At 34.5% G+C, this 24,469-nt stretch overlaps 1 protein-coding gene across 2 annotated transcripts in view; it reads right to left on the reverse strand.

The window, feature by feature from the left end:
- LOC149792348 (coatomer subunit zeta-1-like) overlaps window positions 1–23,242 on the reverse strand; it is a 57,967-nt gene extending 34,725 nt beyond the window's left edge. For both annotated transcript variants that reach the window (XM_089970924.1, XM_089970923.1), the window contains exons 1-5: window positions 23,164–23,242; window positions 15,816–15,884; window positions 12,326–12,407; window positions 4,134–4,225; window positions 2,128–2,261 (exon numbers count right to left, since the gene is read on the reverse strand). In XM_089970924.1, coding sequence (XP_089827050.1) covers window positions 2,128–2,261; window positions 4,134–4,225; window positions 12,326–12,407; window positions 15,816–15,884; window positions 23,164–23,181 — 395 coding nt within the window. In that variant the 5' untranslated portion in view covers window positions 23,182–23,242. The remainder of the gene's footprint in view (window positions 1–2,127; window positions 2,262–4,133; window positions 4,226–12,325; window positions 12,408–15,815; window positions 15,885–23,163) is intronic.
- Window positions 23,243–24,469: the final 1,227 nt, after the last annotated feature.

The following is a 24,469-nucleotide window of genomic DNA, read 5'->3' on the forward strand; positions in this document are numbered from 1 at the left end:
ATTTCCAATGTGTGTTTTACCATTTTAAAGTTGCATCAGTATGCATATATTGACTCTGGACCCTAAATTTTCATACTGGAAAACAATAAGTCTTTATATATTGGTGTGTGTAGAAATGTTCTGATGTCAGGACCAAAATTATGCATTACTCAACATAAGACTCGTGTTTTATGCAAACTGATGACTATCAGGTTATCCTGTTCTACACAGATGAATTTTATTAACCTCATTCATGAAGGAAGCATTATTATTATTAAGATCTAGCCACAATATTGTTTTTTTATGAGGAATTCCTTAAATACAGGAATTATCTCCCTTGGAAAATTCTATTTGCAAAAGAGTTCATAGTACTCTTCTTAAAAACTTATTACTATTAATAATTTTGACTTAGAACTGATTTTTGAAAATAACAGAAATCACTTATTTCCTACGGAAACAAGTTTCACTTCTATGCCATTGCTATGTTGTTTTCTGTTGCAAAGCTTTCTTACCCAGTGTATCCCACAGAGGTGTAAAACTGAGGGTAAAAATAACCCCTTGGTGTCAGAACTGGAGGTCAAATAAAAAATGTGGGGGTAAAAAATATACTGACAAATTTTCATCTAACTCGTACTTTTTGAGCTTGAAATAGGATATTGCAACTTGCACAACATACTCTCTCTCTCTAAACATACCAATAAACCAACACGCACAATTAACAAACAAATGCATTGTCCATTAAAAGAATAATTTTATTAGTTCATTTTTCTTTCAAAATCGTACTGTTAACAGTCTCCTTATAATCTTTTTGAAGCAATATCATAGACCAACATATTACATACAAGCCAATACAAAAAGCCTAATAAATGTTTTAACCGAATGACAGTCAATTTACTGCCTGTCATAAAATGTGTACTATCATCAGTTTCATTGTACTTCTTCCTAGAACAAATTTATCCATCTTGTTTCTAATAAGTTACACTTGAACTTTAAGGTCTTTCTTTTATTGCAGCAAAGTTAAAAACCAACAAAATCTGCAATGACATCCTGACTGTGTAATCCAAATAAACACATTTGTCTCTGCAAGTTTACTGATTTCTTTGTTGTGAAAGAATGTTTGGGTTATAATGTGTTCTCCATATATCTTGTGGCGAATGAGGGCAGATTTGTTAAAATTCTTAAACCCTGTCATGAAAGGATTATTCATTTCTGCAGTCTTTGCAATCACGCTATCATAAGTCACACCAGTAATCCTAATGGATGTGCCGTATTCCAGTCAAGGGAATTATTTTCTCCATTTTTCATTAAAGTTAGATCCACAGTTACTCTTCTGTGTTCTGCTTCTTTCACATTCTTCGCTAATGATTTTTAGTACACGACGTTTTAATCTGGAGATCACTTTCTAGTGCAACAAGTGTTGAGGTTAAACATCAAGATGACATCTTATTGATGCTCAATGGAAATCGCGTGAGGTTCACAAGATATGGGGAAGCTACTCCGTCATAACACTGCCTATGCTAGTCTGGTTCCTTATTTCGTATGTTCCCTGCATTCCACTCCGCTATATGAATAGAGCAATCCAACACAGAGAGTAAACAAAGCGGGGAACCAGTCAATGCCTATGCTCAAAGTATACACGATGCCACCCTTCGTCCAACACACTGATATTAAATAAATTCTGATTACATTATGCTAATCCCTTGCGTCAAAAAAAACACGTGGCAACAAACAAAATGTGTGCATCAATTTTCTCCAGCATGCGTCCCCGACGCACAAATGTGCGTAAAGGGAAACACTGCTTACCAATAAAAACATTACTTACAAAAGATAGACAAATTAATATACATATAGATATGGATCTACTGGATCTGGCCAGTTCATTAAATTGTTAGAATTTACCTTTTAAACAGCACCAAATAGCTAGTGTTGTGCTGACATGCCATTAAAGCAGATGCATGCATACATAAAATAAAGCAAATATATATATATATATATATATATATATATATATATATATATATATATATATATATATATATATATGCTCAGCTGACTAGATACAGATGAAAAATGTAATGGAATATCTGTATCTACTCCACTTGCACATGGCAGTATTTTATTAACAAGCCATTACAGAAAATATTTTACCCTCCATCACAGATTTCATCGACTGCTAAAAATACGGTATCCATGTTCTCTAACAGCACCCTTTTTTCTACATTCCGCCTCAGAATCTGATTTATGGTTTCATATAAAGCATTCAGCACACTTGCCAAAATTAACTGAAAAAGGAAAGAAAATGTTTTAATAGCTGGCAAATATTAACTGAAAAAAAAAACAACACAAGTTTATTTCAAAATAAAAGTATATATATATATATATATATATATATATATATATATATATATATTTTAAATTAAAAAATTTACTTACGTAATTAATCAGTTGTTGACTTATCAGACTGGATTTTCAGCCTTTAACTTCTGTATTATCAAATTAATAGAAATGAATGATCTAATCAGAAGGTTCAAATGTCATAGAAAGAGAACTCATGGACGTTTATTCTGAACATATAAAAACAAAAACTTACTTTTAATATCTGAAATAAAGTAAGTTTTTATTTTATTATTTTAAGTTCAATGGCCTGAAAGAAAGAAAAATTTGGGTCAATTATTTCCTATTTCATTAGGTTAACTTCTTTCACCTACCCCAAAATAATCAGCTCTCGACTAATCAAAAGATGGAGACATTTTTTTATCCATATTCTGCAAATTTATGGGGAAACTTCCCTATACATTTGAAGGAATAGAAAAAAGCAGTGTGCTGGGGCTTATGAATAATGGAGGGATTTAATGAGGAAATAAATGTTGAGCTTGAAAAGATTTCATTTTATCTTCCATCAAATCACTGAAATTCTGAGTGAATATCCCATCTTATTCAGGACTATATAGTCTCAACTGAGATATCGACCCTTTCCTTTTTCAGAAGTACTGTAGTAATATACAAGATCTCCCACTATGCACTAGCTTGGTTCATATTATGTGCCACTTCATGTGTCATATGGACAGCGTTCTTTTGCATACCAGGGCCCGGTAACCTGGAATGAATTGCCCACTGAACTTAGACACAAAGACACAGTGATCCCATTCAAGAGTGCTCTCAAAACTCACTTATTTTGACTGCAAGAACAAACTTAAAGACCTAATAATGTTTCCTACCTTAAATATTCTCAGCATGTTTTTTATGTTTTCTAATTTCATGGTGTTTGTTTTTGTAATCATATCATTATATGTTTTTTATCTTATAGGTGTTGTCTGATGTTGTAAAGTGCTTAGAGCTTCTAAAGATTAGGCACGATACAAAGTCCTCATTATTATTATTATTAACCTGATTGTTGCCACGGGGTCAAAAACACTGTCAACTAATTCATGTTTTGAATCGAGAGTTTCTTTATTAATACAGTCACCATATTTACATGGGCAGTACTATGTTTTCAAGCAACAGATAAGAATTAGTTCACCATTTTTGATAATCTAAATAATTCTAAAAATATTTGGAGTTACATTTCTTTGTACACATATATACAAGATTTCTCCTTTTCATTTGTTCAATTTGTTTTAGAAATAATAAAACTAGACATTGCATATATAAGATGCAGAAGATAGTTTTTAGTGAAACAGACTATTCTAGAAACCAGAAAAGGACAGTGAGCAGTCTGTCTGCTTGATTACACTGACTGCTTCTGTTTAGTTTGAAATGCAAATAAGTTGACAGTGTTAAGGACCTCCTGGCAACAATCAGGTTAGAAACTATAAACTGATGAATGATATCCTTTGTACCCATTTTATATCTCTGATGGTTTTTTTTTTTTTAAATCAGTAGGGGGATACAAACAAATAGGAGATGGTGTGACTACTATAGAAGGAAAACTACTGCACCTATGCTAAAACAAAGTCTACGGTAGAGTGTTGTTTCCTGTTAAGAATTATGAGATATATGTCTAACCAAAAGTAACTTAAGTCCCTGCATCTTTCATATATCATAATATATTATTTGTTAAAGGGACAAAGACACAGTTTGGTTGCAGAAGTTTCCATGATAACATATATTACCTCATTTTCTAGTGAACTGCCCACAACATAGAAATATATTACCTCATTTTCTAGTGAACTGCCCACAACATAGAAAAACAGATCCACATTGCTCTTGTAGACACAGGTCAATCCCTCAAACATAATAATTTCCGCTGAAAAGAAAAAGGGAACTGATTGTTAGCCCTTAAAATATATGTCTTTTTTTTTATGTCTAACACATTCCATGCAACAAATGTTACTTATATCAACTAGCCCATGACACCTCTTGCCCCCACCCCCCGGACATAAGCAAATAGTTGTGCAAATCTAAAACATGTCCAATCGCTTCCCTGATTTACTGATGTTCCCTTGCAATACTATTCTGACCTTGACCTTGCATGGATTTTATTCTAACACTGTTGCTCACATCTATAAACCATACAAATCACATCTGCATGTTTGTACATGAAAAGGAGTACATACCTGCATTTAGGCTAAACATTCACATAAAATGGTATTCCTCATATCATTCTGACCTTGACCTTGTATGGATTTAATTCTAATGCTGTTTGAATGAATCAGTGTTCCTCATTATCCCCATCAAAAGAAAACTTAAAGCATTAAAACGAGTAGAACCTGGGTTATCTAAATTAGTGTCACACAACAAAAACAAATATTTCTGTCATTAAATCAGAAATTGTGATTCTGCATGGTTATGATAATTAAAGTGGTCACCTATCTACAGAGATCCATCTCAAATGAGGTCACCTGCTGATCACAGTAGAAGTCTCTGATGTATTGATACGTTTGCTTTTTTAATACACACACAGAAGCTAAAGGCAAACAATCCATTTAAAATGATATTTATCATATGAATGTTAGTGCTTAATTGGTTGCCTCTATATATATATATATATATATATATATATATATATATATATATATATATATATATATATATATATATATATAAACTCATATTGTAGGTTGTGTATGTACATATATAATTTCACCACTATATCAATGACCACATAGCCTGACATCAAAATATCACAAGTAGTACACATCAACTCACAAAAGGTCAACATATTTAAAGACCATCCAGTCAAAGCAAACATGGTAGCATGATAAAATAAAGGTCCCTGTCAAAGCAGGCATGTAGGCTGATAAGATTAAGGTTCACTGTCAAAGCATGTAAACAGAACTAAAGGATATACATCATGCTTGCGGCACTTTTCTGGCAGCTGCAATATGTGTATTGCATCCACTTTTAGGACTATAATAAACTTCAGTCATAGACAATTTAAGACAATTTTAATTGTAACAATATGTTTATATGTGACAAGAGTCCCTTGAAGTGACTGATGCTCTACCAGCCAAAAAGAATTTCCAGGAATACAAAGACTGTTTCTTCTCTTTAACTGCTGAATGTTAAAACCATCACTTGTATTCTTGAGAGATACATTTTTTACAAATTAGCCACTGTGGTAACCTCTTTGGAAATACTATGCGAACAATTTTCACTTAAGACTAACTAGACTACTTTAGGAGTCTTTCGGGGAAAAACTACCATGCATTCTGGAGGAGTATCAATAACATGATTGTCAAGACTTTGGTGGTCATATTGGATGTCAGAGCAGCACCATTTTCATTTATGACCAATGAGACCAGTGGTTCTTACCCTTTTTGGGTGGTGACCCAGATTATGTTTGTCGTGTTAGCCATGGCACCCAACAAATGCTATATAAAAACACTTGGGTGGAAAATTTCAAACTATAAAGGTTAATCTCAGTGACCCACTCAAAACAGTATGGTGAATCAATTTTGGGTCATGACTCATGAGTTATGAACCACTGAACTAGACCGAGGGATGAATGTGCATCAATTTTCATTGCAATCCTCGAAGCAGTTTGACAAGTAGTAATAAAAAACAAACCAATGGAAGGATGCACAAGAGAACAGAAGACCTAATACTACTGTTTTTACTAAAGATATATCATATATGCAACAAATTGTTCAGCATTTGCCCCAGGGACCCTGCTGCAGTGATTCAAGGGGAACAATGGATTTCAAAAGTAACGGTAGGACGTAAGTGATCACCAAGATATATCATCACTGTTGTCAAATCAAATGTCTTTGAGAGTACTTTAGCACTGTCCTCTCACTGGTCCCTGGAATGAACAAGGTGAACCTGGTTTTAATCTAGACAAAATGCTTTCAACTCTCACTGAGTCTTTGTCATAGTGAATTACAAAACAGATACCAACAAGACAAAAATATAAACATAAAATAATGCAATGAATTTACAAAACTTTACATATTTATGTTTAAAATTTTTGATCTTGCAGTTCATCAATTTCAATGTCAGCCTAGTTGGTATTGACTTAATTAAAACATCTAAATCAATCCATGTAAAATTGGATCCCGTGTTTGATCCAGTCAAGTTGTAAGAAACTGTTATTCACCAAATGAGGGTAATCATAGAAAATAAATCTTCTTGGAAATTATGTATCTCTGAGAATACAAAACCTGAATACAATAATGTTAGGAAATAATTAATACTAACTCTCTAACCCAACAGTCCTGTTAAGCCAATTTTGTATCTCAATCTACAATACCATACCAAGGGAGGAAACTCTTAACCATTACCTCCCTTTACCACACTTTGGTGACATCAAACAATAATCGACCAGTTTAAGGTGAGTAGCACATCAGTAAGGAAGCTGGCATTTTCAGAGAGGTCGTGATATGGTTTAAAGTAAGGTGATTGGGGAAGTATTGTCAGAGAAATAATTTACAGATATTTACTTTATTACCCAATCATAACAACATTATGAGAATTTGTAAAAGGAGGAAGAAATTCATGTGCATACAACACTATCATTGATGTCCTTTCATGGCAGAAAAGTAGAATTCCTTATAAGGAAAAAACTGCTCTCCCAATATGAAGAAGGATAAATCACTTCCTAATATGGACCTATGTTCATATACCACAGGATAACACTCAAATACAGATAAATTATTGACTTTTCCTTACTGACTCCCAAGAAAACACTCTTTGGGTGAATCCAGTGAGGAGCTAAATCTATGCCCATGAGGCTATACCAACTTGAAATGAATCTGGTGGTTATCTGGGCTGTAGCACAGGATCTACCAGATTTCGCATTTCTGTGATGCTAGAGAAACAAATTTGGGAAATTTTTACTGCATACTAGTGAGCTAGTGAATGGTTTCAATTATATTTCCAATTCATATGTAAGCCTAGCTGATATGGCATCCTCGTCCAGCACAGCTTGATGAAAACAGAAAAATCTTACAATAACCAGAAGAATATCTTTGGGTTTGTATGTCACTGGTAGTTGATGGTAGGCCTGATAAAAGAGAAACATTTTTCCCTTCCTCTTTATTAAATTACCTTCAAGACTGAAAACTATACTGCTGCCTGAAACCAGGTTTTGATCGAGCACATCCTGTGGTAGAGAAAGCTGACATCAAATTGGCAGAAAAGGGGATAAGGAGAACTGGCAGGGTATATCCTTGCTATGGTCCCTGAACAACCAAAGTGAACCAGATGGCAAAGAGCATAAAGCCAGTGAGTAATGATGCTTCAGAGAAGAGGCAATGCATTCAAGTGTATGTCAACAATTAGACGGAGATTAGAAGAAGCACTAAGGATACTGCAGACCTGCCAACCCTTATGATTTTGCCATACATCTTATGTTGTTGTTGTTGTAGGGTTTAACATCATTTTTCAGCACAAGATAGGCTATACGTGGCAGTCAGTATAACTGGCGGAGGAAGTAACCCTGGAAAACCCTGGGAAGAACCACAAACACACAAGATGCTACTGGCAAGCTTTCTCACGTACCCATGCTAGCTAAGCCTGAGACTTGAACACATGCAGACAGAGGTGAGATGGCAGTGATCCAGAATGGTGAGCACTTTAGACCACTAGCCTTCGCCCCCCTCCCATCTTATGGAAATAACCCTTAAAATATGGACTTACCCAAAAAATTAAAATTTATGTAAATAATATTGTTTGCAGTAATATCCAGATACTGCGTATATTTTGTGATGCAAAATGTTTGCATGATCAAGCTGTAGCTTATTCAGCTTACTGATTTTTAATGTCAGGATGAACGGGGTAATAAACCTCTTTAAACGTTCATAGTAAAGAAGAATAAAAGAGAATATTCACATTATTGGGAAAAAAAGTCAGGAAGGACAACCATTACACTTAGTAGACATCATATGCTGATTTGAATAAGTCACATTGCAATTGAATTTGTTTTTATAAGGATTATGTCAAGTAGAGAAAAGTCAAGAAACCATTAAGCTCTGTGGAGTTTGGAATTGTATTTGTGAAACTGTACTGGAGGTAATTAAGGTTCAAGTAAACTGTACAACCATTTGAGTTGAACACATTACTTACCACTGCTATCACACTTTTAAACTGTTAAATGCATATTTTCAAGCACGATGATAGCAGTACAAGATATTTTGTTATACGTAACTGAAATATGGTCCAACTTACAGAAAAAATGTACTGCCTTACTGAAAAAGTCTTGATAGGGTTGGCAGGTCTGGCAATGGCCATGGAACTATGCACTACCCTAATAATCAGTTCAGTTTTGTGGTACATCATTTTCAGCTAGGTGAAAACTGATGTTGACCCATAGTCCAACATTGTCCATCAACAACATATTGTACACAAATTTTCAAGTTGCATGAAACACTTTGCCTTACACATGTCGAGCCTGCTGTTTTACAAAGTAAAATGAAAATTATTCTTATTGATGCAATGAATGTTGAAAATGTACGTCCAAGTGAAATGTACCAGTATGCAGGTAACAGGATTTATGACAAAAAGACTCAGTATTACCAGGTCCTGTATTATGTTCTTATTGATGCAATGAATGTTGAAAATGTATGTCCAAGTGAAATGTACCAGTATGTCTAAGTGAAATGTACAAGTATGCAGGAAATTTATGACAAAAAGACTCAGTATTACCAGGTCCTGTATTATGTCCAACAGATGACCATGAATGTCAACAATTTTCATTGTAACATCAACTGACTGTTAAAGTGGACAGATTGGTTATACCAGTCCGCTTGTAATAGTTCCATATACAACTGGGTAGATGGCCAGTATATGGCATGGCCGACAAAAGGACTGATCACTACCTAGTATGCATAGCCCCTTAGGAAGGCTGGATTGGAAAGCTGACAACTAGTTAAGAATGGCTGGTAACAAAAATTGGCAAGATCTGTTTCATACCCAATGATTTATCACCATGCATGGGCATGCTTGAAGATTTGCACCCACAGGGCAGTCTTTTGACAAACCAAAGCTGTATAAGAAGGACTTGAGGAGCAAAAGGGACAAAATTCTCCCCTGACAAAACTAACTAATAAGTCTCATGAATCAACCTCCTCAAGTACAACTCCAGGAATATGTAAGAGTGGTGTATCAAGGACACATCCATGTCAATAAGTTGTCTGTCTCTAGCTGCATGGATGTGATGGTCCATGATAGCTCTCCTCCATGGAACCTTTTCGGGTAGGGGTGGGAATTCCACTGGAATGATTCACCATACACTAACAAGAGAAGACAATATTAGGTGGAGGCTCTAATAATTTCATTTGCATCTTATCTTCTCTTGAGCACTCTAATCAAGAGCTACAAATACTGCAAAGTGCTGTTGATTTATACTTATTACAAGCATGGAAAGTGATGTGATCATCTTTGTTGACCTTTAATTTTGTGTATTTTGAGCACTTTATTGCCACTGTATTCTGAAAGTCAATAAAAGAACAAAAATGGGTAATAAAAACCTGCAAATTTTAACAAATAAACAACAACACTCATAATAATACAAACAAAAATATTCAACTGTTGTTTGCACTACACAGCCAATTGTGACTTAACAAACTTAAAACAAAATTGAAGAAAAAAAACTATCCACTGAAAATCACAATAAGAGCTGTTCTATCTAAACATACATGGTAGCTAGGTAAGGCACTTTTAAAAACATATGCCTTTGTACCTGAATTACTTGAAGGATTCATTTAGGCAGTGCAGGCCAATGTTAATGACACTACACTTATTGACAGACAGATATGGACTGAAACAATGACTCTGAGGGATTCATTTAGCCAATGCAGGCCAATGTTAATGACACAACATTTATTGATATTGACTGAAATAATGACTCTGAGGTATTCATTTTGGCAGTGCAGACCAATGTTAATGACACAACACTTATTGATGTGGACTGAAATAATGACCCCGAGGCATTCATTTAGGCAGTGCAGGCCAATGTTAATGACACAACACTTATTGACAGACAGATATGAACTGAAATAATGACTCTGAGGGATTCATTTAGCCAATGCAGGCCAAAGTTAATGATACAACATTTATTGATATTGACTGAAATAATGATTCTGAGGCATTCATTTAGGCAGTGCAGGCCAATGTTAATGACACAACATTTACTGATATTGACTGAAATAATGACTCTGAGGTATTCATTTAGGCCGTGCAGGCCAATGTTAATGACACAACACTTATTGATGTGGACTGAAATAATGACCCTGAGGCATTCATTTAGGCCATGCAGGCCAATGTTAATGACACAACACTTATTGAAATGGACTGAAATAATGACCCTGAGGCATTCATTTAGGCAATGCAAGCCAATGTTAATGACACAACATTTATTGATATGGACTGAAATAATGACCCTGAAGGAACTGTTTAGGCAATGCAGACCAATGTTAGTGACACAACAGTTATTGATATGGACTGAAATAATGACCCTGAGGGATTCATTTAGGCAGTGCAGGCCAATGTTAATGACACAGCAGTAAAAACATAATGTGATGAGTAGCCACCCTGCAGTAGTATGGTAAGAGTTTCTTCCCTTTATCTATCTATCTATATATATATATATATATATATATATATATATATATATATATATATATATATATATATATGGGAGAGCTTAAGTTTCAATTATCTGGGATTGCTGGATTCAAGAAGTAGCAAAACATATTTTTAACATTAATGACATCAGGGACTACATATTTGATGGAAAAATATGAAAGTGTGCCAATCAGTGACATTTTGGCATGATCACAATAAATGTTATTACAGGATATAGATATTCAAATGAAAGAAATGTCACCAACATAAACAAAAAAGAAAATAACTTTAAAATTTAAAACAGATAGCTTACCCAGCTCTTTAATATTAAAAATGTAATTACTTTTTTGACATGGAATATTGTGTATGAAAGCTGAAGCTGTTTAATTAATTGAAAATTACATAATTTTTTACTGTCACTGGATAAGCATACAGAAAACAAACAATTTATCTTTCATTAATTGCATTCGCTCACTCAAAGGGTGATCAACTCTTGAGTGTCTAGGTTTAGTGAACTCAATACAGCAAGACTATTTAAAACACCACCAATCATGCTATTTTTATTTTGCCTGAAGTGTTCAGATTATCTATGCACATGTGAAGGTTATCGATGACCACTTACTACAGGTGTGACATATCACTGAATGTAGATTAATACATGGAGAATGGTAGATTCAAGCATTCAGTATTCCTGGAAAGCGTTTATGAAGAGATCAAGATAGATAAAGTAAATAAAACATGAAAATTAGTGCTTGCCCAACTTATCAAAAAAATGGAAATAAGCTCTTTTCCTTGAAAAGGACCTTGGAAAATTCAAAGTCCAGCTTTGAAAATGAATAGTCATGGATGTTGGGCTATGAGACTTGATCAGCACCGGTACTCCATGTTTTCTACGCTACCAATTTGAGTTTTGAGGTACAGTAAACACACTTAATAGGAAAATGCTTACAGTGTTATCTATGCTGCCACTTTGAGTTATGAGGTACAGTAAACACACACTTAATAGGAAAATGCTTACAGTGTTATCTATGCTGCCACTTTGAGTTATGAGGTACAGTAAACACACACTTAATAGGAAAATGCTTACAGTGTTATCTATGCTGCCACTTTGAGTTATGAGGTACAGTAAACACACACTTAATAGGAAAATGCTTACAGTGTTATCTATGCTGCCACTTTGAGTTATGAGGTACAGTAAGCACATGCGTAATAGCAAAATGCTTACAGTGAACCTTTCGAATGCTAGTGGTAGCAGATAGGGAGATATACTCAAAATCATTTCAATCCTTTTGCAAGTTTTATAGAAGGTCTAATGAAACCATTATTAACATGCTGAAATTACCATTGGCTCTCTGCGTCTTGCTAAACAAATTTTTCTCAAACTGTTTTTGCTCCTTTGCTGTAGGGAATGTATCATCATAATACTGAAAGAAATCAATGAAATGAAACAATAAGAAAATTTAACAATTGACAAGGAATATACAATTTTTTTTAAATAACATTATTCTTGAATAACACTCAAAAACTTTAAACACATTCTAAACTGCTCAGATACTCAATAATGGGTTTCAGCATCCTTGATTTTGAGAGACATTGGATACTGGATAAGTTCACATCTTACTTTATCTCTACATATGCATTCCATATATTAAGGATTCCAAGAATGAAGTCCATGTAGTTATTTCTCCAAAATCAACAAGTCAAGCATAAAGAGACCTTCTCACAAAAACTGAAAATCCATGTTCAGAAGAAAGAGGTTCTGAAAGCAAGAAGTTTCATAATTTGAAAGTTATATTCTTGGATGCAATTTATCTATTGGATGTAATTTATCTATTGGATGCAATTTATCTAGTGGATGCAATTTATCTATTGGATGCAATTTATCTACTGGATGTAATTTATCTATTGGATGCAATTTATCTACTGGATGTAATTTATCTATTGGATGCAATTTATCTACTGGATGCAATGTATCTATTGGATGCAATTTATCTATCAGATGTAATTTATCTACTGGATGTAATTTATCTATTGGATGCAATTTATCTATTGGATGCAATTTATCTACTGGATGCAATTTATCTACTGGATGTAATTTATCTATTGGACACAATTTATCTATTGGATGCAATTTATCTACTGGATGCAATTTATCTATTGGATGCAATTTATCTATTGGATGCAATTTATCTATTGGATGCAATTTATCTATTGGATGCAATTTATCTATTGGATGCAATTTATCTACTGGATGCAATTTATCTACTGGATGTAATTTATCTATTGGATGCAATTTATCTATTGGATGCAATTTATCTACTGGATGCAATTTATCTACTGGATGTAATTTATCTATTGGATGCAATTTATCTATTGGATGCAATTTATCTACTGGATGCAATTTATCTATTGGATGCAATTTATCTACTGGATGCAATTTATCTATTGGATGCAATTTATCTATTGGATGCAATTTATCTACTGGATGCAATTTATCTATTGGATGTAATTTATCTATTGGATGTAATTTATCTATTAGATGCAATTTATCTATTGGATGCAATTTATCTAAGAAAAGTTTTAAAATTTGTCATGTTTCTATTGTTCAAGATTAAATTCTAAAATCCTCTGCAAAACTACACATCTGAGAATAAAATATTACTAATGTTGCAATGTTAAATTTGATCCTGACAGCCTCACATAAATACGAAGAAAATCAAAATGATGAAAGGAAAATCTATTTTGGTATTCACAATCAACAAAATCTCCAGTGGTGACTGAACTAATCACATGGTGATTCATTTCAACAAAAACACAATTGGCTCTTAATAATAAAAGGACATATGCTGTTTTTTGTGGAATTTTGCCAAAGAGTCTACAGTGTATCCTCTAGGGGTTCAAGACTGAGAGTCAAAAATCCCCTTGGTGCGAGAACTAGGGGACAGACTGAGTAAAAAACAAACTTTGGTATCAAAACTGGGGGGTCAAATACAACATCTGGGGGTCTCTGAAGCGCAAATGTGGGTAAAGGGAAACACTGACAGTCTACTAGTAAACTATATTTTCAACGTTGTGGAAATGTTGCAGGGAATAACATTCGTTACCCAAGAAATATACAGAAATGCAGTACTGGACCCAATATCAACCTTTTTATTAAGGTAAAACTCAACTGACTATGTAGAAAATGATAAAACTTCTACTGCACATCGTGTATTCTATATTGTTGTTGTTGTAGGGTTTAACGCCATTTTTCAGCACATGATAGGCTATGCATGGCGGCCAGTATTAATGGTGGAGGAAGAACCCGGGAAAACCCTGGAAAGAACCACTGACCCACGAGAAGCTACTGGCAAGCTTTCTCACATACCCACATTAGCCGAATCCGAGACTCAAACCCACTCAGACAGAGGTGAGATGGCAGTGATCTGTAATGGAGAACGCTTTAGACCACTCGGGGCCCCTGTATTCTATATCATTATTTTTATGGACTGTTGAAAATGATCATATCTTGTGTAAAGTGTAATAAAAAAAGGACTATCATCATATGCTTTAATGAAACACAGGTGAAATGCATCACAACTATATAAAATCAAAATATTCACTGAAAAAAAATTGTATTGTTTTTTTATTCTTTTTATTGACAACAGGGGTGAATCTGGATTTTTTCAAGGCGATTTGAACACTTATTGAATGGATGAGTGTGTGTTTGGATTTTTAACGTAGCTTAAATTAACAATTTTTCAGTCATATTGCTATGATGTCTACAGTGTGGCGGTTTTATGGTGATGTCTAGCACTGGGGCATCATGCAGCAGATATGTAGCATGATGTCCCACCTAGTCACATTATCCTGACACCAGGCCGACCAGTCCTAACACTAACCTCTTAATGCTGAGCGCCAAGAGAGGCAGCTGTTAGTACCATTTTTGTAAGTCTTTGGTATGGCTAGACCAGGAATCAAACCCACGATCATCTGCATCCGAGTGGTTAATGAATGGATGAAAAATGCATACTTCTCCTCCCAAAAGCACAGTCCGTGTTTTATTATGGCATATTTGATCGCTATATACAAGACAAATCCAAATGTTTTGCACACAATTAAATCAACACTTACCAAATAGTTATATGGCTATGTCAATCTTGACGCTCAAATAAAGCCATATAAGCAAACATATTCTTAATTAGATGTAGTCACTATGCCATCTGACATTCTTAATTAGATGTAATCACTATGCCATCTGACATATTCTTAATTAGATTTAGTCACTATGCCATCTGACATTCTTAATTAGATGTAGTCACTATGCCATTTGACATATTCTTAATCAGATGTAGTCACTATGCCATCTGACACATTCTTAATTAGATGTAGTCACTATGCCATCTGACATATTCTTAATTAGATGTAGTCACTATGCCATCTGACACATTCTTAATTAGATGTAGTCACTATGCCATCTGACACATTCTTAATTAGATGCAGTCACTATGCCATTTGACATATTCTTAATTAGATGTCACTATGCCATCTGACACATTCTTAATCAGATGTAGTCACTATGCCATCTGACATATTCTTAATTAGATGTAGTCACTATGCCATCTGACATATTCTTAATAAGCAGATGTATTGGAAACACTTAAATCACATATATTTTGGCAGAAATATAAAACTACTGTTATCTTCATAAATATCAATCTTGATAAGTGTCTATAAAAAGTAAGGACATACCACCCTTGCTAGTTTAAAAAATAAACACAAAATGTCATTTGCTTATTAGTCCAAGTTACAGTACACTAAATATCAACAGAAGCATTGGTTATCATACTTACTTTAGCCAACAACCTGTTGCCATCATTATCCAGGATTGCAATGGCCTTTATAGTGTATAAAGACGGCTCCTGAAAGAAATAATAGACACTAGACAGATATGAAGTAGTGTGTAGTTAAAATGAATTAAAGACATGAAGTGTGTAGATCCTATTATAGTTAACTGATTAAAATAAACATCACAACAAAGTTAACTTCCACACAACTAAATATCAGAATCCTATACAAAGACTAACACCCACAGAATTACCTATTTTTTAAATACCGTTAAAGCATTCACCTTCAAAAGGCTTGTGATGGTTCTTATCATTCAAGCTGTATCAATTCAAACCATTTTTTCATATGGTTATTTCTAGTATACCAGTTCTAGTTCTATGAATCCAAGACTGTATACAGTTCATGGCTTGTTTGCATAACATGTGATCAATGAAACTGAAGGGAAATAGTTCTTTTGGCTAGCAAGTCACTCTGACAGATGTTGCTTTATCACTAGCCACTTTGCATATTTTCAATATTGTGTAAATAAAATTCTTATGAATACTTTCAAGGCCTTATCACAAAACTCAAAGGTTTTTCTCCCCTCAAACATGTGCTAGACAGCCACAAAATTTAGCAACTGCAAATTGTTGACAACTTGAGTATTTTTGGTCAAACACGGAAATATAGTATGCTCTACCTGATATAAAGCATATAAAAATTGAGTGAATAGAAACATTAACAAAACTATGCTATCAGTGCTACAACTGACTTTTTATACTTAAAATTGGGGTGGGAAAAAAGTCTTATAAAAGCATGGTTGCCCAGTAATAACATCTATCAAAGTATAAATATATACCATGTATAAGGTAATTCCAATTAAAATACCAAATCAGATAATTTTTCAAAATTTAGCATTAGATTTCTTGATAATTATGTTAAAGTGAAGGCTAAGCTTCGAAATATCATAGAATTCAGGAAACTCATTTTATTGATTTCCACCTTTAAAATGTGCTTTTTAAAAAATCTTAACCAGGGGCAAAAAATATTTGAAAATCCATGGTTGTCCCTGGACAACCAGCTTTGACATACTGTTTGCATAATAAATTAATGTGGTTGCCCTTAAAACTGCAGGAAACAAAATGTTTCAACAGCTTCACTGAATTTTTTAAAATATTTTTTCTACCAAATAATTATGTGGACAGAGGCATTAATTTCAAGTTCAGTGACTTTTCTGGATTTGTAAATACAGTACCTTAGATCTCCCAAGCTAAGAAAGAAAAAAAGTCCTTGTGACATGCCACTGCACCACTTTCCTATGTAAAGCTATTCAAAATAAACAAAAAGAATGGACCACTTCACATTTTATGGGGCCACAAAGAATTCGGATGGGCTGATAACATCTTACTATTGTATTTGGTGCAAAACAAAATGCAATCTTACAATCTGTTGCATATAAGACCAATTACACTTGCAAACTGATTCCAGCCCATTCAAAGGAGATCCCTGCAATAGTACAAAGTACTCTTACATAAATTTTTTACAACAATATGCCTATAAATCAAAAGCCAAATTTACCCAACACCACAATGTCCTTACTAGAATCTAGAATATTTCAACAACAGAACAGGTCTACAAATTTGTTTCAATTATTCATGAAAATAGTCAACTTTCAAACCACAATTGGCTGACACAAGCTTAATACTTAGAGAAACTCAATAACCTGAAGGAAATAAATCACACATATTGACAAAATTATCTTAGATTATTCCTATGACCCATTCTGACACTGGGCCCTGTCTATCATACAATATAAGAGACAATGTACCGTATATACTCACATATAAGCCCATTTGCGTAAAAGCCAACCCCCAAACTGAAGATATAAACACTAAAAAGTGCATGACCCACGTATAAACCGACTTACAACTCTGAGGAATCTCAAGATGCACATTGTAAGTTCTAAATGCAATTATTTAGGCAAACTTGTATTTAAAAAAAGTAATTTATTTAATTTCCTGTTTTCTTATAAAGTTTCTAAAATGATGCTTTGAAAAGTATGCTAATACCGTAAAAGCTGAGTTGTAGTTTGCTTTGATGTAAGCGACCTTACACCATACCTGTCAACTTTCACACTGGGAGGAAAAAGAAAAAAAAATCCTGATTTTTGGGGTTGCTCCACGCCTACCTCCTGATTTCATAATATATTCTGATTTTTGTAGAGAACTCCTGATTATTACATTATGTCTTCGATTTTCATTTCTTCTAAACAAGAAAAGTCCTACATGTTCTGTTGTATCACCTGTGAATTGTTGTTGTGATGAACTAATCATTTTAGTATAAAGCATTCGCTTCTTCACTAAATAGAATGTTAAGTTTAAACATTATTCACATAAATTAATTATTATTTTTACCTCTACAGTAATACAAAAAGATAAAAATAAACCAGAACAGAAAGATAAACCAAAACAATAAAATCGTCCACAATTAATTTCATTTCAAGAATGATCACTACGAATGCTGAAACTCCTTATGCTATAGCTCAATTCCCAGGAAAGAAACTCACACGAGTGAACACCTGGCATTTTTATATTGTATATACCAATGTTAAACCGGTCATAATTCCCTAGTATCACAAGCCAGTTTCAGAGTTTTAATGATTAACTGGCCTGTACTGCTATCGCAAAACGAAAGACAAATTCGCCGACTATCAAATAGGAGACACCGAGACATCAAGCTTTCCACTGTGTGGAAAGTTATGTTTGTTCAGGTAAAACACAAAACAAAAATTGATTGATGTTGATCTTAGTTGATCTCTTTGTTGTTGTTGTTGTTGCTGTGGGGTTTAACACCATTTTTCAGCACACGATAGGCTATATATGGCGGCCAGTATTAATGGTGGAAAACCCCGGAAAGAACCACCGACCCACGAGAAGCTACTGGCATGCTTTCTCACATACCCACATTGGCTGAATCCAAGACTCGAACTGGCGCAGACAGAGGTGAGATGGCATTGATCCGTAATGGAGAACGCTTTAGACCACTCGACCACCCAGTTGATCTCTATGAGAATTTTAGCCTTTATTATTATCACTCTTCGTGAACATGTAAATTATGACGGTTATGTGCCTTGTACAAATAAGCGTGCATACCTTTTTAATAATATTACCTCAATTTGTAGGATCGATTATATCACTAAAAATGAGTAACTAGTGAGAGCGTGATTCAACGTAAATGAAACAGCTGAAATGTTATCTGGAAGAATGCAATTTGGTCGAAATAATGAATAAAGCAAAATATGCATCTATGTGTGGGAATAAGTAAGGATTTAAGTGATTCTATGCACAGTGTTAAGTACTGTACATTATAGTTCAGCATGGTCTCCCTGGTAAACTCAACCGGCCTGCGAATTATGAAGTCTGTATTTACCTTTATTTAACTTTGTGTTGGAGAAATCAGAAAATATGCACATGCAAAATAATAACAAAATCAATCATAGTACTTAATAACAGTTTAATAACTGTCAGATCACTGAAAGTTACATGTTTTTACATGCATATGTCTTAGGACACAGAACAAATTATTGTTTCATGTCCCAAGATTTACAGCCATTACAGTATTCAACAAAAAGACATAAAAACTGTTAAGTTTATACATTAGCCCACGGATAAGCCAACCCCCCCCCCCCCTTCTTCCAGGCCTTTATTCTTTCCTAAATTATTTGGCTTATACGCGAGTAAGCAAGTTCCAAACAATTCCTTCCACTTCTTACCCTTGATTCATGAAAGTACCTGGTCATAATCTATGGTTCAGCTTGCTCCTGATCAATTTTTGGGCTCAAAAGTTTTTACTTATATTTGTTAGTTTAGCTGACTCATTATTTACTTTATTTTTTGGGGCCCTGAGTGGCCGAAAGCACTCTCTGTTACGGATCACTGCCATCTCACCTCTGTCTGCATGGGTTCAAGTCTAGGATTCAGCCAATGTGGGTATGTGAGAAAGCTTGCCAGTAGCTTCTCATAAGTCGGTGGTTCTTCCCGGGGTTTTCCAGGGTTCTTCCTCCACCATTAATACTGGCCGCCATGTATAGCCTATCGTGTGCTGAAAAATGGCGTTAAACCCCACAACAACAACAACAACTTTATTTTTCTAAGTCAAAATGGTAAGTACTGCAATCATTTTCAATTATATAGCAACTTTACAGTAAGTGTGCCAAAAATGAGCTCTTGAATCAGATGGTACCAGTAATGAATTTTGCAGTATTGGATTAAAATGGAGTAAATGTTTGCAAATGTTTATGCAATTCTTTCATGGAACATGATTCCAACAGTTGATTCAAGTGATTGTAAATAAAAACTAACTTTTTCATCCACTATGTTCTCAAGTTAATGAAGGAATGTTTCATAGAGTTGAAAGACACTGTATCTCTCTAAATACTGCAAGTTGTAGGTAAGCGCAACTTTATCTTGCCAAAATTTGCACCATTCTTATGTTTTGGGGTCATTAACTTCAGTCTGGTGCAATGTAAAAAAGTAAACAATGGCATGATGACTTGAATGGAAAATTGATCAGGAGTAAAACAAGCCACATATTATGGTGAAGTGCCTTCTTGGATGGGAATGGAATCCTGAGATTAAGGGTCTGATGTGGAAAGGAGTCTTGGCAATTACTTACCTTGTCTTGATAGATAGGGTCCTTAGTGAGAAAAGGTCATAGAGTAATCTGATGTAATTATGTTACTCATTATGTTTTTTTCCTTCAAGTTATGGCTTCTCAACATTAAGCTTACATCAGCAATAGAAAACGTCATACAGATTATGCATGCATTTATAGTCTTAATATACCTAAATGTTTGTAACCCTCTGCTGATTTAACAAATGAAAAGCATAGATGAGATAAAAGATTCGCAGAACTTAGTTCATTCAGTGATTTATAATTTCAAACCTGTTTGTGACCAGGGGGTCCCTAACACCATTATCATCTGCGCGTTTCATACCAAACAGAAATTTTCAGTGTAAAATAGGACCCTGCTTGCCAGTCATTTCCAGTTCATGGACAAGTCCATTTTCAGTGAAGGGATGGATGCATGACTACACATGTATGTATATAGAAGGTACATGCTAAATAAACCTGTTTCCAACATTAACAATGTCAAATCAAGCAAATAAAAAATAATAACAACAATTTTGCATTTGACATGGATTTAACAAGCAGTGTAATTTTTGTGTACATGTGTGCATGGGGATCAAATTCTCAAGTCTCAACCTTATGGTATTTCACGTAATTATCCAGCAGTTACTGTATAAGATGAACTATAACACTCTATTGTCTGAGGAAAACAGACTCACCCATAGTGTACATAATATGCCACCATGTTAGTATGGAAATTCCCTTAAGTATGAAATGCACAATGACAGTGTTGTAGCCTCCCTTGTCACATCAGGTTAGAAATAATAAATCAGACTACATTCTGAATGTTTTTTTTTATATCACATTGATGATTTTAGTTACTAAAATTGGTAGAGGGTAGAAACGGGGATTTATGTGTGTGTGTGATTTAGATTTTTAACGTAGCATTAACAATTTTTCAGTCATATCGCTACAATGTCTGCAGGATGATAATTTATAGTTATGTTTAGCACTGGGGCATCATGCCGCAGACATGTATCACAATATCCCACCCAGTCACATTATCCTGACACCAGGCAGACTAGTCCAAACACTAACTTCTTAAGGCTGAGCACCATTTTTAAAAGTCTTTGGTATGACTCTGCCGGGGTGCGAACCCACGACCTCCCACATCCGAGCCGGACACTACCACTAGGCCAACGGAGTGGTCAAACAGAGATTTATACAAAAACTATAGTACTAATCATTTCAGTAACTCTAATGAGCATCTTTTTTTAATCTGATAAGTAGGTGCAGTGTTTCTTAAACGTGGTCAACCTACACTAGTCCTACATGTAAGACATAGTACATGTTTATTTTGTTTAGGTGCTATGTCTTATTATCCAAATACCGGCCTTGTATAGTGTGTTCCGATGTCGTTGACAATGGAATGAGTAGTCAAAGTTTCAGGAATATCTCACACATCTGGAAGCATATATCGAAATTCTTCCACTAATTTATGTGTAATTAATATATTTACTATGCTGTCTTCATCCTGGAGGCATGAAATATGACACAGGCAAATGAATGCCTTTTCATGTTCCGTTGACATACATTTGAATTTGTTGCAATGCGATGGTAGTCAAGGTATGCCGAAGTATGTTCATCTGGCGGATATGTTTCTTGAATGGAACGAAACGAAACATTGCTTTACAGTTCCAATAGGCATATTATATTTTTATTTGTTTTGTTAAAGAATAATATTTCCACTTAACCCGATTTCGGCATTCCTGGCTTTCATCACTTTCCAGTCAACTGAAATGTAGGGCAATGAAACTTGAAAACAGGTCCATTTCTTTTGTGAGAATTTGAATTTATTAGAGAAAAGACATCATAGTAAGTAAAGTCTGACTAAAACATTATTACCTTACTTTGTAGAAAAGCGCCGTTATTTTAGTTGCCAGTTGTGTGAAATATTCCTGAAATTTGACTTTCGCTATGATGTTAGTCGACATCAAAACACACTACACAGCACTGTTAGTTAGGCTGTAAGACCCTGACACCCAAAACATAAATATTAGCGTCAGGTCATACATGCTGGACTAAACCTAAACATGTGATCCAAACTGGAATGTTGACTGCTGTGATGTCCCAACAAAAGCTACGTACATTGAAAAAACAAAACTGGTACTATCCTATATTGTGACGACAAGACCCCACTTGCTCTTTTCTTAAACTAATGCATTACCTGGCTACAATAGTAATAGTCCATAGTGATACAAAACAAAATTTTGAAGTTTTTTTGGTGATAGTTAAGGTGCAGTGTAATCAATAATCAGGAATTAACAGACTTTAGTGAAACAATATTAGCTTTAAATTATAGAACAACAATTAATATTTAAGATCAGTTTTGATTATCCGTCCTTGAATCAAGGGATGGGGGTTCTAACCTGCAACAATAAATTTTGAGTATCCGTCCTTGAATAAAGGGATGGGGGTTCTAACCTGTAACAATACTGTTACAGGTTAGAACCCCCATCCCTTGATTCAAGGACGGATACTCAAAATTTTTCTTTGTAACGAGCCCCTGTGAATAACGGTGTTTGAAACTTGTAAGACGCGTGCAAACCAATGAGCTGCAGAGTAGGGGCGAACAGAGGAATCGCTTGCACTTTAATACTAAGATACAACATATAAACATTCATTCAAACATAAAAGTCATTTTTAGTGTACAATGAAAGGCACGTTAACTTAATAGCTACAAACCAAATTGCCCGAATCCATGTTTGACGTGGACTTGACCTTAATCCTTGAAAAGCTTTCCAAAACTGTGTTGTTATTTTGGTTTTCGTCTGGACGAGTTAGATCAAATAAAACTAATACTCCTATCATAGCGTACTAAAAGTACGGAATGCAGACTGAATAAAACACGTGGAATATGAAGGGAAATTTTATAAATTTATTTCGGATATTGTATTCAAGCTGTAATGAGAAGAAACAAGTCATAAATAAATACAAATAATGCATATGTCAATGAAAGCTGTAATACTTGTATAGCTATCATGACTTTTCAATCAGGAAATAATGTAAATAATGCCAGTTCTGCAATAAACAACTTTCAGCGGAACATAATCTACTGCCATATAAAAAATAAGATCATTCTTTCCCACTCATGCGACAGAGAAATCTAGCAGTTTTGCTAAACTTATTTTTCTTACCTTTGTCTAGTCATCTCAGACCAGTCGTCTCAGTTAAGGTGTCCACGCGCTCAGAATTAGTTTTGTGCATGACGTGTATGTGTGTGTGTGTATATATATATATATATATAAACATAGGAACTTAAGGTCAATCCATCTTTGAGAACACACCACACAAAATCATTTCGAGAGAGAAAAAGACAAACGCATACGATGTCGAGTTTTTTGGTATTTATGCTAGTTCGTTCCACGCAGCATGGTCAGTTTTATCCTACATGCAGCCCTAGCTCGGTACAATTTCAGGTAAGGGTCATTAAATGTAGCTGAAGATACCTAACTAGTTTTAAATACTTCGTATGAAACAAATTATATACTGTTAGCTACATTTAATGACGCTGACCTGAAAATGTGCTGTGCTACAGATAGGATAAAATTTTCAATATTGTGTGAAATGAACCATGACAGAAAACACTGATTCATGCACATAAACTATAGACATATACACTTCATAGCCTCTCAGCTCTCTAAGCAGCTACGGAAAAGTTTGTGACAGCCAGAAATGTGGTATGTCAAATAATGCTTTGATCTAATTTTGTTGAGCATCTCCATTGTGACCCAGTTGAACCAAAAATATACATACAATATTTAATGACAAAAAATGAACTTACCAGCCAGAAGGAATCATTTATCCATCAACACATTAATCCATAAGCAAATTTTACTGTAGTACTAACCATATTCCAAGACAGAAAAATAAACTTTCAAAGAATCCGTGAACTTGAAAGTGTAGCACATGGTTATCCGCCAGGGTCCGTATTTGGAGGGTCTTTTATGCACGGGGGTATCTTTACAGTCAATATTAAGGGCAACAAAAG

This window comes from Sinohyriopsis cumingii, chromosome 9 (genome assembly GCF_028554795.1).
Source record: "Sinohyriopsis cumingii isolate HCF-2022 chromosome 9, ASM2855479v2, whole genome shotgun sequence".
Lineage (NCBI taxonomy): Eukaryota > Metazoa > Mollusca > Bivalvia > Unionida > Unionidae > Sinohyriopsis > Sinohyriopsis cumingii.